This window comes from Amborella trichopoda, chromosome 8, assembly GCF_054954075.1.
Source record: "Amborella trichopoda isolate Santa Cruz 75 chromosome 8, AtrichopodaSantaCruz75HAP2 v2.0, whole genome shotgun sequence".
NCBI lineage: Eukaryota > Viridiplantae > Streptophyta > Magnoliopsida > Amborellales > Amborellaceae > Amborella > Amborella trichopoda.
In genome coordinates, this window is record NC_142343.1 from 4,451,876 (window position 1) to 4,465,567 (window position 13,692).

Consider the following 13,692-nt stretch of genomic DNA (forward strand, 5'->3'; position numbering starts at 1 on the left):
ATCATACAACATCTGATTCAATTGATGTACAACTATATCTCTCTCTAGGACGCTTCTCTCACTCATCAATACAACTCTCTCTCATAATACACACATACTCTCTCTCTCAATCCAACGTACTTTACTTTCAATTGATATTGTATCCCAAAAAATAATATTATACAAATTAATAAAAAATAATTAATATCTAAGTCTCAATTTTAATATGTTATATCTTACCTATTTAAAGCTAATCCAATACAAATACCCAAAACTTCTTTAATTTCACAAGAGATTATAAAACACAGAAACCAACCAGCAACTTCTTAACTTCTCAGGAAGATATCAAACAAGAACTTCTTAACTTCCCAAGGAGGTTTTCAAACACAAAAACTAGGAACTTCTTAAGTAACTTCTAATTTACAGTTCTTCAAGAACTTCCAATTTTTAGTTCATGAACTTGCTTCCAGTTATCAAACAGGCTCTAAGAAGGAGAAATCAAGAGAGTGATCAAAGATCCCGAGCACCATTGGAAGGAGGAGACTCAGCATGGAGTGTAAATAATCTGATTGAGATAATCTCCGGTACCCTCTTTTGTTTCTTGCATATTTATTTATTATATCTTTCATTGCCAAGCATGGGTTGTGTCTTTTATTTCTTATTAAAAAAAAAAGTTTTTGAATGACTTCAAGTTCTTGAGATCCTATTGTACTCTTTTATTTTATTTTATTTGAAGTTATTATATTGTAAAAAGACAACTTATGAGTGATCTAGGCCGTGAAAAAAAAAAAAAAAGAATTAAAAAAAAAAAAATTTATTACATACTCCAGCTAGATCACACGAATCCTTCTTTCCGCTATGTATTGGCCCTAACGTGGCCTGAACTGCTACGGCATGCTTCATTTGAGTGGTTGAAAACCATCCAAGGACAGCTTAAAATTATGCAAACCACAGGCGAACATGATAGAGAGTCCCTTAAGTGCGGACCCTACACCTTTACAATGTAAGATGACTGCAACCTCGTCCACTACAACCTGTCAGAACCTATATGGTCCCCACATACTTCCGGCGTCTTTTGCTATAGCACACTGCAATATGATAACAATTTAGTGATTACAAATGTGATTAATCATATTAGATGGCAAAGCGGTAACTCAGATGCACTGCAGACGGTCTAATTGAGAAATGAGAGAGAGATTCCACGAAAGTTGTGCTAGGCTTTGGAGCTGAAACATGGTCAATTTTAATTAAAAATATTGAATAAATACATATTTTAATCAACATGACGATTTTTTAGGTTTAAAGGTATTGACTTTTGTATAACTCAAAGAGGATGTGCGTTAGATTTTGATTACTGGTTGACAAAACAAAGAGTAATTTACATACGCACTCTTAGTTAAAATACGAAATGCTTCGCTTATATGCGGAAATTACAAAGAAGGTCAACTCATTTTTTTTATTTTTTCAAAATGGCCCCTCGGTCAAGAAGAATTTGATTTTTTTAACTATTTTTAGCTTTTTTGTTAGTAGGGCAGTGCTCCAAACTTTAAAGCACTGCTCTATTAATGAAAAAATAAAATAAAATAAAACTCTAAATCCAGGTTAACCAAAGGGCAATTTTGGAAGAAATTAAAAAAAAGTAGGTTGACCGACTTTTTTTGTAACTTTCGCATATAAGTGGAGCATTTCATATTTTACCTAAAATTTTAGGATCCGTACGTAAATCACTAAAAAAAGAAATAAAATATGAAAAAATAAAATATCTTTTACCTTTTCTTTTCACATAAAAATGGGGCAGTGGGAAAACCATCCCGGTGCTTGCCAGTTCTGATGCAGGGAGAAAATAAAACCAGAATAATAAAAAAAAAAAAAAAAAAGTTGAGAGAATATACCTTCTCTCTTGGTTTGCAAGAGAATCAGCCCAAAAAACGACATTTTCATAAGATCAATTTACTCAATTCTCATTCTCTATTCTACAATGAGGGATTCTTCCTTTTAAATACACTAGGAAATAAATAAATAAATATATAAATAAATAAATAAAACAACCCATTATTTTCTCTAGATCTAGTGGGAGGGGTCTAGGGCTTAAGGTTGCTTCTCTAGATCTAGAGTTGCTTTCTTATTCTCTCTCTGGTTTCTTAGCCTACAGGTTTACCAAGTCCAACACTAAATGGGTCACAAAATGTGTTTATATAAAGGCTCAAATCATACTAGAATAGATATATATCAATTTCTAGTAGATTTTTCAGCCAAATTTCCATTTTGGGTGTCAAAGGGGGCCCAAATCTAACTAAAATTAACAGTTGCGTTTTTGTGATATTGTCTACAAAAAATCAGATGAAAATAAGTTGTTTTGATATTTTTACTTGATTTATTACTAAAACAACGGTTTTGCAGGATTATGGATCACATGATATGGTTCACGGACTTTGATGGTCTATGGTTCGAAGATTTACTGGGATAGTGCGGTCCTAAGGTTCAAGACCATCACGGAATTTGCCAGTTTTAAAAATGGGGTATCTACAGTTGTCCCTCTTTGGCACTCCCTTTTTCTTTGAGGGACAGGTGAGTGGAAAAGAAGTAGACACTCTTTAACACTCTCTGTCCTTCAAGGGGCAGGTGAGTGGCAAAGATAATGCAGACATTTTAAATTTTATCCTGACGCTTCGTGGTCAGAGGGCACACCAACTATCCCTTCAAGACATTACGCTCCCTGCTCACCTAGCTAGGGCATTTTTATTCTAAAGCTTTCGACGTGAGATTCTAAGAGTTACACAAGCTTGAAACTCAAGTTGGAGTTTTTGGCCATGCCACTAAATTTCAGGGGTTTTCACAATTTCAAATTCTTAAACCCGACATTTTCTTTGATTCTCTTAGGGTTTCCTAAGGTCTTCTGTTGGTTTTTCTTGTTTAGGAAAATATTTGCTCGGTCAATTCTGAACAGAGAGATGAGGCGGCAACACGGTAATCATCATATATGGGTGTCCAAGCTCTTTCATTTTTAAAAGTATTTTTAGAAATTTTGAAAACAAGGGGGCAATTTTGAAATAGAACCAGGAGCTTTGGACAGGTCATGATTTTAACAAAGAAATCAAAGTTTTTTTTGAAAACACCAGACATGTAATGAAAATTTTGAAATGAGAAAGATATTTTGAAAAACAAATTTTAGTTAGCAGTTTTAGCTCCTGCAACCATAGAGCCCTCTAAGAAGTTTAACGTCATACAACGATAGACAGATACACCCAATCCTTTATGTCATATGAGGCTAGACGGATACACCCAACCTTTTTTGTTATACAGGGCTAGACATTTTTTGAATACAGCTGACTTTTAACGTCAGGGGTAAGACGTTTTCCTCTCTCAGCTCTTTTATGTCGCACGAGTTTGACGCTTTCTGAATTGTTATTTTGGTCGGCAGTTTAAACTCGTGCCACCGGGAAATATTTGAAAATTTTGAAAATTAATTAAATGTCTGAAAATGATCTTTTTTTTTGGGGGGGCTATTGTAGCCTTTGCCCCTGTATTGGGCAAAGTATTTTGGACTCACTGCCCCAGTTATGGGGTGTTTTATTTGTTAATCTTTTGTATGCAATTGATTCCGCGTGGTAGAGAGGGATATTTTATTTGCACACACTTTTTAGTCGGAATTTTGACAAACTCAGCTTTCTTAGTTATAGGGCTTTTGTCCCAAAATTCTAGTTAATGGACCGTTATACACACACACGTGGATGAGTTTGCCTCCTTTTGCCTCAGGGGATCTAGCTAAGAGAGAATACTTCCGAACTAGCCAATGTAGTTATTGGCAAGGTTCACCTATTTCTGATATGTGGTAGTTGGCAATTGTACTTATACAACCATGGAGTGCCTGTCTAGTTTTAAGCCTTTATAACAGGCATAGGAAGTTGGCTTTGAGAATGACGCTAGGTCGACTATCAGTTTAACATCTTGTAGTGATGGAAGAAGTCCGTTCTAGAAAGGGATTTTCTTTCTGAAAATAGATAATTTTAACAATCAATTTGAAAAACGTTTTCAAATAGGGACGGATGGGCCTTACAATTTTGGCCACCTGTGACCCTTTTGTTGGTCATTTTCTTTATTTTTTATTCACTTATTTAAAGAAGATGAAATGGATTTCCTTAAGAGATTGTGAGGGCCTAAGAGTCTTGAAGTTTCTCTTGGCCTTTGGAGCTCTCATCTTGTGTTTCGCAAAACTATGAGGAGTTCTTTGAGTTCTTGCCAGGCTTCCTTCTTGGATAGGTCTTGATGTTCTTCATGGGGTTCTTCAAAGTTTCTTGGGTCTCCAATTCATGTCACCTTCCCATATCTTCCCAAGTTGCTTATGTTGGGAGCCTCTAAGGATTATGTGGAGTCTCCATCCTCAGGACTTGCTTATGCAGTGTTGTTGTAACTTGCAAGTACGTGTTTGTATTTTAGGTTTTGGATCAAAGGCTCCCTTTTGGAGTTTTTTTTTTTTTTTTTTTTTTTTTTTTTTGAGTTCATTATGGGTAATATTTCTTGAGATACATCGCATTAATAGGGTTGTTGAGTTTATATCCCTATTGATTTTTATTTTGTAAGAATTGTCTGCATGCACTCGGGTTACCACGAATGACCCCTCCTAGTTAGATTTGAATTTGCCTAATAGTTGTGGATTTGTAGAAGCCTGAAAAATATTTTTGAGTACCATGTCTCCTTTAAATTGTTGGGGAAAAAATTTCCTTTGGTAGGCCCTTTCGATTCTACGATGGTAAGCTACGATGTTATGTGTTTTTTGTATTCGTCTTTCATCCAAAATATCGAGGGCAGCGACTCGTGCTTCGATTATTTGTTCCTCATCTAAATCATCATGAATGAGCACTCGGAGAGACGGTATCTCAACTTCAATAGGTAGCACAACCTCTATGTCATACACTAATGAGTATTGGGTCATCCCAGTAGGTGTCTTCTCATTTGTTCGATAGGCCCATAGTGCGTCATTTAACTTTTCGTACCAATCTTTGCCACCTTTTATCATTCTATATATAATTTTGAGAAGTCCTTTGTTTGTGGCCTCTGCTTGTCCATTTCCTTGAGGGTAGTAGGGTGTGGAGAATTTATGCGTTATCCCAAATCTTTTGCACACCTTAGTGACCCTTTCATTTTTTAAGTTGGTTCCATTGTCAGTAATGATTGACTCAAGAGTGCCAAATCTGAATACAATGTTGTTATTTATGAAACGAGAAACATGTCGACCTTCAATTTTGGAAAATGATGCTGCTTCTACCCATTTTGTGAAGTATTCTGTTGCCATTAGTATATAACGGTGGACATTCGAGGCTTTTGGTGAAATCATTCCAATGATATCAAGACCCCCCATGGCAAAGAGCCATACATGCGGTGTTGAGTTAAGTTGTACAGACGGTGCATAGATGAGATCTCCCTAAAGCTGATATTTGGGACACCTCTTAACAAATTTCCAACAATCCTCGGCCATTGTAGCCCAATAATAGCCTTGGCATCTGATTTTCTGAGCTAAGATAGCTGCCCCATAGTGACCTCATTCATTGTGTAATTTTGTTAATACCTGATCGATTTCTAGCTAATCGAAGCACCACAAGATGATGCCATCAAAGGATTTCTTGAACAGAAGGTCATCTCTTACTAAGAAACCCATAGAAACATTTGGAGGGCTTCCTTATCCTTTATAGTACCTCCATAAGGGGATAACACATCTTTCAACTGGGACAAAACATCATGGAACCATGTTTTTACTTGACTAGTGCATCTGAGGCCACGAAAGACACTTCCCCATCATTCTCACTTTCTTATTCTATTTATTTTTTGATCCTTGGTGGGGAAAGGTCATGTTTGTGCATGATGTAAAATGACATCGTGGTGAGTTTTAAAGGGATGTTGACCATCAAATCAAGGGTTGCAAGGGTGTCAATGAACCGATTGTTTTCCCTAGTTACACACCGGAAGGTGATCTTCTTAAAATGTTTTATCATCTTTTCCACCTTTTCTTGATAGGGTTTGAGCTTTTCTTTTTTAACCTTCCAAATCCCCTGAACTCGTATTTGCTTGATCTTCGGTTCCATGGCATTCTCGAACCTGGCTATTAAGGCTTCGTATTCAACAATGTTATGGATACATGAGAAATTCAATCTGATGGCTGTTGGCATTAAAATATTTTCGGGTGAGCATAGTATAACCCCTACACCTGACCTGTATTCGTTCCTTGCACTGTCGAAGTATAGCTCCCACGTTGATTCCTCAATTGTGAAGATGTCCTCATCATGGAGATCCGTGTTAACGGGAGTTATCTCATAGTACATGTTCAGCTAAGTGGTCAGCAATGACTTGTCCTTCAACCGATTTTTTAGTGATATAATCGATTTCGAATTCGATCAATAGCATTCTCCATTTTTTCAAACGTTCGTTAATGATTGGTCTCTCCAATAGGTACTTGAGTGGGTCTAATTTTGAGATGAGTTTGACTATATGAGATAAGACATATTGTCTTAATTTCTGCATAGCTGATACAAGCGTTAAGCAATGCTTCTCCACATCCATGTATCTCGTCTCACAGTCAACCATGCTTTTTCTGATGTACTACATTTGTTATTTTCCGTGGTCATCATATTGCTCTAACATTGCCCCATGGTTTTGTCTTTCACAGCTATGTATAGGAACCTGGGTTTGTTTGGATTAGAAAGACTAAGGACGGGGGGTTTGGTTAGGTAGTCCTTGATTTGGTCAAACGCCTCGTAGCATTCATTGTCCCATATGAATGGGGAATCTTTCTTAAGCAGCCTATTGAAGGGTGCGCACTTATTTGCTAGTTGTGAGATAAAACGCCTTATGGCTTGTAGTCGACCTTGAAGCTCACAGATTTCTTTGATGTTTCGGGGAGGAGGTATGCGTTAATGTGGGCATCTAGATTGCTCATCTCGTTGAATTTGTTTTGGAATTCTAGGATAACGAATCCGAAGGGCAGGTCCTCCATGCCTCCAAGGTTCTCATGAACATAAGCATGCGCGGGTAAAACTTTGCGAATGCCCATTCTTACAAACATGTCTTGCATTGCTTTCATGGTGCCTTCATATTGAGCATTCGGCATGACGATAGGCTCACCGGTTGATGGGTTCCCAAGTGTAGACTGAGGAGTCAAGGCTTGAGGTATGTATTGACCCGTATGGACCTGAGGTTGATAAGCCGCAGTCACCGGGGGGGTTTGGTAAACGTGGGCCTGAGGGGCATATTGCCCTATAGGTGCCACCACAAGCTGCGGAAATTGCATGGTCTGTTGGACTGGATAGATTACTATGGGCATGAACAGTGTACCCTCGGTCAACTAAACTTTGAATGGCAGCTTGGACACCTAAATCACCTAGGAGTCTATTCAAATTGATGCCTCTGTTTCGCATGACATACAATTTATCATGAACTATGCTATGGTGGCTTTAGCGTGGGCCAAATCCCCTAGACCTAGGACCGTAATGCCTCGGGGTTCTCATGGTTCGAGTTACGGGAATGAGTATTTGACACTGCATATACTGCTTCGCTCACTCGACTCCTACTTTGGTTACTTAATAGCCCTTACAGTGCATGAGTCTTGGCTCGGACCAAGAGGGGGTCTAGGTTTTGACCGGGGTGTGATCTTGGCTCGGACCTGGACTAAGTTGGGTACAAGCCTGAGCTTAGACCTAGAGGGTTTTGAATATTAGATCGGGCGTTGACCCAGACTGGTTCAAGGTTGGGTTAGATACGAGCCTTGGCTCGGACCAAAAGGGGGCCTAGGTTTAGACCTAGGTTTGAACCTGGTTCGGACCTGAACTAAGCTGGGCACAAGCTTAGACTCTCGATAACTAGATCAAGATCTTAGGGCTCTGGTACCAAATCCGGATCTTAGGGCTCTTATACCAAGTGATGTAGGGAGAAAATAAAAAAGAAAAAGTCGAGAGAATATACATCCTCTTAAGGTTTGCAAGGGAATCAACCCAAAAAACAATATTTTCACAAGATCAATTTACTCAATTATCTTTTTTTGTTTTACCATGAGGTACTCTTCCGTTTAAATACATTGGAAAGAAAAATAAATAAAATAACCCACAAAAATAAACCCTTTTATCTCTCTCACTCACGTTGTCTCTCTGTAACTCACGTGCCAATACGTCTCTTTCCTATCTCCCTCACACAGGCTATTTCCCTATTTTATCTCTTCATCTTACCAATTACCCAAACTAACTCCCTCATTCTCACGTGATCTTTATCACTTGCTAATTTCCCCAAGTCCTTCCTAAAAAATTATTTTTAATCTATTCCATCAAACACTCCCACTTAATTAGGGTTTTTTTGTTCGTGGTCTTTTAATTATGGTTTGGCCCAGATTTGAAGCTAGCAACATCGAACAAGTCATAATTTTTCATTTTTCCCTCTTTTGGTTATCTCTACATGTCTATGGTGTTCTATATTGGCAACATCAAACCACTCCATTGTTAGACCTTTTTCTGAAGGAGCGACTAGGTCGACGTTGTTAAAATACAAAAGCTACATGCTTAAAACAAATTTTAAAAGTATCAAGCGGTTTGATATTCCTAGTATATAACCACTCCATAATTGAAAGAAATTCCATAGTATGAAGTAGTTCAACAATACTAATATACAACCGCCCCATACTTGAAAGATTTTTCATGGTTTGGAGCGGTTTAACATTGCTAATACTTAATCCTATTAAAAAACATGAAAGGATGAAGCAGTTCAAGATAGCTAATACAGAGCATCCCTTAACTTGTGACAGATCAAAACAGATATTACACTGCCTTCCATTATTTTTGGTCTCCGTAATGTTCTACGACACAATGATTAGATATATATATGACTCATAAGATATAGTATTAGGGTGTACCAGAATCAATGGAACTCAAGAGAAATACATTTTTTTGGGTAAGTCTGAGGGGATTAGTTAATGTCAGTAGAAATACTGGACTTACTTGAATACCACATGAGAAACAATGGCATCAATCTTGAAGCCAGCAAGTGTGGGTCTATAGACCACAAAAATTATTTTTAGAGATCAATGATTCTCCATGGACCACTAAATAACCTTTTGAGGTTGGATTTCTATGACCTAAAGATTAGTAGGTAAAAATAAGCTAGTAGGTGAACTTTTGAAGAAAACAAATAAATAAATAAATATAAACAATTTGTTGAGAAGAACAGCTTAACCAAGGGTTCAAAATCTCAACAAAGAGTGCCAACACGCGCAAGTGAATAGATATCACAAAAAAGGGAAAGATTTTCAACTCTCTCTCTAAAATTTCTTAGCGCGTTGAAAACCCCAAATCCGCTTTTTCTCTTTTCACTTTTGACTAAAACTCTGTAAATTTAAAGAAACCGAATAATACCTATGCAATGACTGACCTTCATAAACAATAGGATCATGTATGAGGAGCAATGTAAAAAAATTTATTTCGTTTTTTGAAATTTTCCAAAAAAGCAATAATTACATCTAGTATGAAACAACTCTAAAATTTTCCTACCATGGATATTCTACTTCCATGAGAGTGAAATGTATATTTACTCCCTCGGGTAAAATCCCACCTAGCATTAACCTTAGTACCCCAAATTTTGGGGACGTAATTTCTTCAGCCCATAGATTAACCTCAATAGAAAAAAGTTTCTAATTGCATCAGTTGGACAAAAAGTAATGTCTCAAAATTGAATAGAAGCCCTTCAATTCTTCAAGGGTGAGATGTAAATGTTAAAAAACTCAAATTTCAAATTATTTCATTTGAGAATAATCATCTAGAGATTTTTCAGTAATTCTTAAAATTTCAAATTGAAAAACTCCTCCAAATAGATCTTTTTCACTTAATAAAAATAAGTTATACTCCCAAAGCGCATAGTAAACTTGCTCAACTTATTTTGAAATACAAAACTAAAATTATACTCCCAAAGAGCATAGTTTACTTGCTCAACTTATTTTGAAATATAAAACTAATAAAAAGCTGACAAAAAGAATCTGCTGGTGATACATATCCACAAGGTACTTCATGTCGCAACCCTTAGCCATGGGGTGGTCCGTTACCTATTTCCCACCCCAATATTTGGCCTCAATGTGGCCTACGATGCTATGAGTGCTTGAGGACATACCTTAAATAGTGCAATTTATTGTTATCTTTTTCATATTTGACATGTTTCTCACGTTCTCGTCCTATTTAACAAGAGGGTCCTTATAGTTTGGACCACTAAAATTTAGATAACTATGAAAAATATAATGTGATATTTGTGACACTGGACCAGATTATAAAGAATGGGCGAAAAAAGTAGGGTAGTCCAATGGCCTCTTTACAAATGGGGTTATTTAGTATTTTAGACATTAAACCACCCTACATATGCCAAAAAAATAAAATAAAAGTTAAGTGGTTTCATGGTTGAAACAATGAAGTTGGGGCCAAAAATAAAAAAAATAAAATAAAATTAATAAACATCAAGATAGTATGAACTCACAGCAAAATTACCAAACAGTGTTCGATTGCACGAATCGGCCACAAAAACCGGCCTTCAGCTAGGTCCAGCTAACCCGGAACTGGTTCGGGTAACCAGACCAAGTCAAGCACAAACGGGCTTGGAAAAAATATGTTAACAAAATTAAAAAAAAAATAGTAAGGTAAGATTAAACAAAACACATCTAAGTGAAGTAAAAAAATTAATAAAAAAATAGATTTTGAAAAATGAATATGTAACTGGGGGTATTTTTTAAATAATCTAAAAAAGATGAAAAATTGTGACCATAAGTATTCATAGCCAAAATACTTTCTAATCTTTGTGAAATTGATAGAATACACAAAAAAATATGACAAAAATTTTATAATTTTTTTTAACTTTTCGAAGATCCCCAAATTAAATACCCAATTTGGGGAGTGAGTTTGAGTTACTGGGGTGAGTTTGAGTGGATTTGCCCAATTGTCTTATCATTGCAACAAACTTATGGATTTATGGATTTAAGGACAAATTTTATAATTTTACACGGTCCATACAAAAAAATTTGTGGATCTAAGGGCAGCTATTTTATTTTTTTGGAGAAATAAGGACAACTTAAATTATCTGCAGCTTTAGACTTCATTTATGTATGCATAAAAAATTATATAAATATAAAATAAGCTTAATTTAGATAAAAATTACACATAAGGTTAGTCCCTACAGTTTTTTTTTTTATTTTTTTTGTATATTGTCTCTCGGTCTTGAATGCCCATCGACAGAAGTATCCTCTCTTGCCAACACTCAAAAAAAAAAACAAAAAAAAGTATTTAAAAGACAACAAGAAAAAAGTATCATATCTTACCACTTGCAGTAAATATGATGAGCGAGATTTGCTCAACAGCATTTTCACCCTCATACTTAATAATGATAGGAAATGTATAAATTTATAGTTGTTTATTTTTTATATAAGAAGATCACAATCAATTTTAACTGCTAAATGTAAAATTCGGTAGTTAGAAATGAACCGAAGACCATCCTCAAAACATAGAAAGTCAAAAAATTAAACTTTAAAAATCGGTCAAGAATGATCGATAGCACAGTTGAGGCGTAGGGATAGGTAACTCCTAAGAAAGTATGTAGTCAAAAGAGTAGCAACATAGCACAATCCATGCCTAGTTGAGTGTGCCCCAAGTCGAGTGTGACTCGATCAGGGCACATTTATATAGAGGGTGTAGGTGACCTTCGAAATTTTTTTTGTTTCTTTTTACCTTTTTTTTTTTTAAAATGAATGGAAAGAGAAGTGGCAAATGCTGAATTACAAGCAAAGAAATGGAAAGTGATTTTTTTAAAATGAAAATGGCTAAATATGAATTTATTTTATTTTATTTTATTTTTTTAAAATAAGAAAGATAACCTTAAATACCTTTTTTCTTTTCTTTTTTTGGGAGAAAGAATGGCTTTGAAAAAAAGCAATTTTTTTTTTTTCTTTTGCAACAACGAATAAACTCTACAACAAATAAAAAAAACTAAAAAAAAAATCCTTATGACGTTAAGGGAAAGAAACTTGAAGAAATCCGTGAAACAGAGTATCTGGAAGCAAAACTTGGAGATAAGAATGGGACCCAAAAAGAAAAAAAAAAATCTACAAACGAGAAAGCAATTCTATTGGAGCTTCAATTTTTTTTTTAAATACAATTTTTTTTTTTCTAAGTGTACTACATCTAGCTCTGGCCATCAACATACTATATAGTGGGGACTCAATCTATAGTGATCAATCCCTTAAACTATGGTACTAATAACCTAGTAATGCAAGAAAATTGCAACTTGGTTCTTTACATAAATGGGGCTACAGGCCCTGCTGGCTCAGGCCCCAACTGCATGTGCACTTTACAACAAGATGGGGAGCTAATGGTTAATGATGGGTTCACAATTGTTTGGTCAAGTGGCTCACATGATGCCTATGGGTCCCATGTGTTATTGGTTCAACCTGATGGAAATGTTGCTATAGATGGGAATGTGATTTGGTCCTCTAACACTGGCAGATATCCTGGACGGGGAGCGGCTGTGGAGAATACAATGGGGCCGGCGAGCGCAGGCGACTAGCCATGAAGCGCCTCTATCTCTCTCTCTAGTAAACTCTAAAGCTGTCTTTGTTTGAGTTTTATGGTATATTGCAGCTCTATAGGTTGTAATAGTACCATCTTAGTCAACAGAAAAGAAATGTTGTTGTGTTTAGTATATACATGGTCTTGTTAAATAGAGGGCAATGAGTAAATTTGAGCTAGAATATATATATATATATATATATATATATATATATATATATATATATATATATATAAACTCTTCCCAACATCTATATATGAAAATGAACAGTGATTTCGTCTACCCTTATCACTATCCAAACTTCATCGCACAGTCACAGTTGTCCGGTAGTATTTCAATTTACATTTTTTTTTTTACTAATCAAAATGATTTAAAATTTGGAGCGCGTGTACATTTAGTGAGGGGTACCTAATAAAAATATGAAAAAATTCGTAAAATATAAATTGACCAAAATACCCCTATAAATATTTGGGGGTATTTTTGGCAATTTATATTATGAATTAGTTTTTTCCATATTTTTATAGGTGCACATCACTAAGATGTATACACACTCTAAATTTCAAGTAATTTGGATTTGTAGAAAAATAATGAAAATTAAAATACTACCGGACAACTGTGACCATGCGATTAAGTTTGGATTGTAGTAGGGTAGGTAAAATCACTGTTCATTTTCGCCTATAGGTGTTGGAAAGAGTTATATATATATATATATATATATATAATGTTTCTATACTTCCCTTATAGCATAGAAGATCTATGCTTTTCCTCCCCATTCAGCCATCCAATTTTGATCAGATAGCCATTCAAAGTATTTTATTTTTATTTTTTATAAAAATCGTATGAATATGAAATTTGGTACATGTTATATTCTCATTGAGGCGTACCTATAAAAAATATTAAAAATAATTTTTCGATAAAATATAATGACAAAAATACCTCTTGAAAATTTTAGGGGTATTTTTGTTATTTTATTTTATTATAATTTTTTATATATATATATTTTGCTAGTGTGAGTATAATAGAGGATTGGACATCCAAAATTTGGCGTCAAAATAGTTTATAGAAAAAAAATTAAAAATAAAATAGTGTAGAGACATGACATTGTGATTGGAACAATCTTAACCCCCCATTCATAATGGA

At 35.4% G+C, this 13,692-nt stretch overlaps 1 protein-coding gene across 1 annotated transcript in view; it reads left to right on the forward strand.

Moving 5' to 3' along the window:
- The first annotated feature begins 528 nt into the window (after positions 1-528).
- LOC148780722 (mannose-specific lectin-like) overlaps positions 529-13,692 on the forward strand; it is a 56,388-nt gene continuing 43,224 nt past the window's right edge. Inside the window, exons 1-3 of the mRNA XM_088873833.1 lie at positions 529-535; positions 988-1,128; positions 12,299-12,577. Coding sequence (XP_088729959.1) covers positions 529-535; positions 988-1,128; positions 12,299-12,549 — 399 coding nt within the window. The 3' untranslated portion in view covers positions 12,550-12,577. The remainder of the gene's footprint in view (positions 536-987; positions 1,129-12,298; positions 12,578-13,692) is intronic.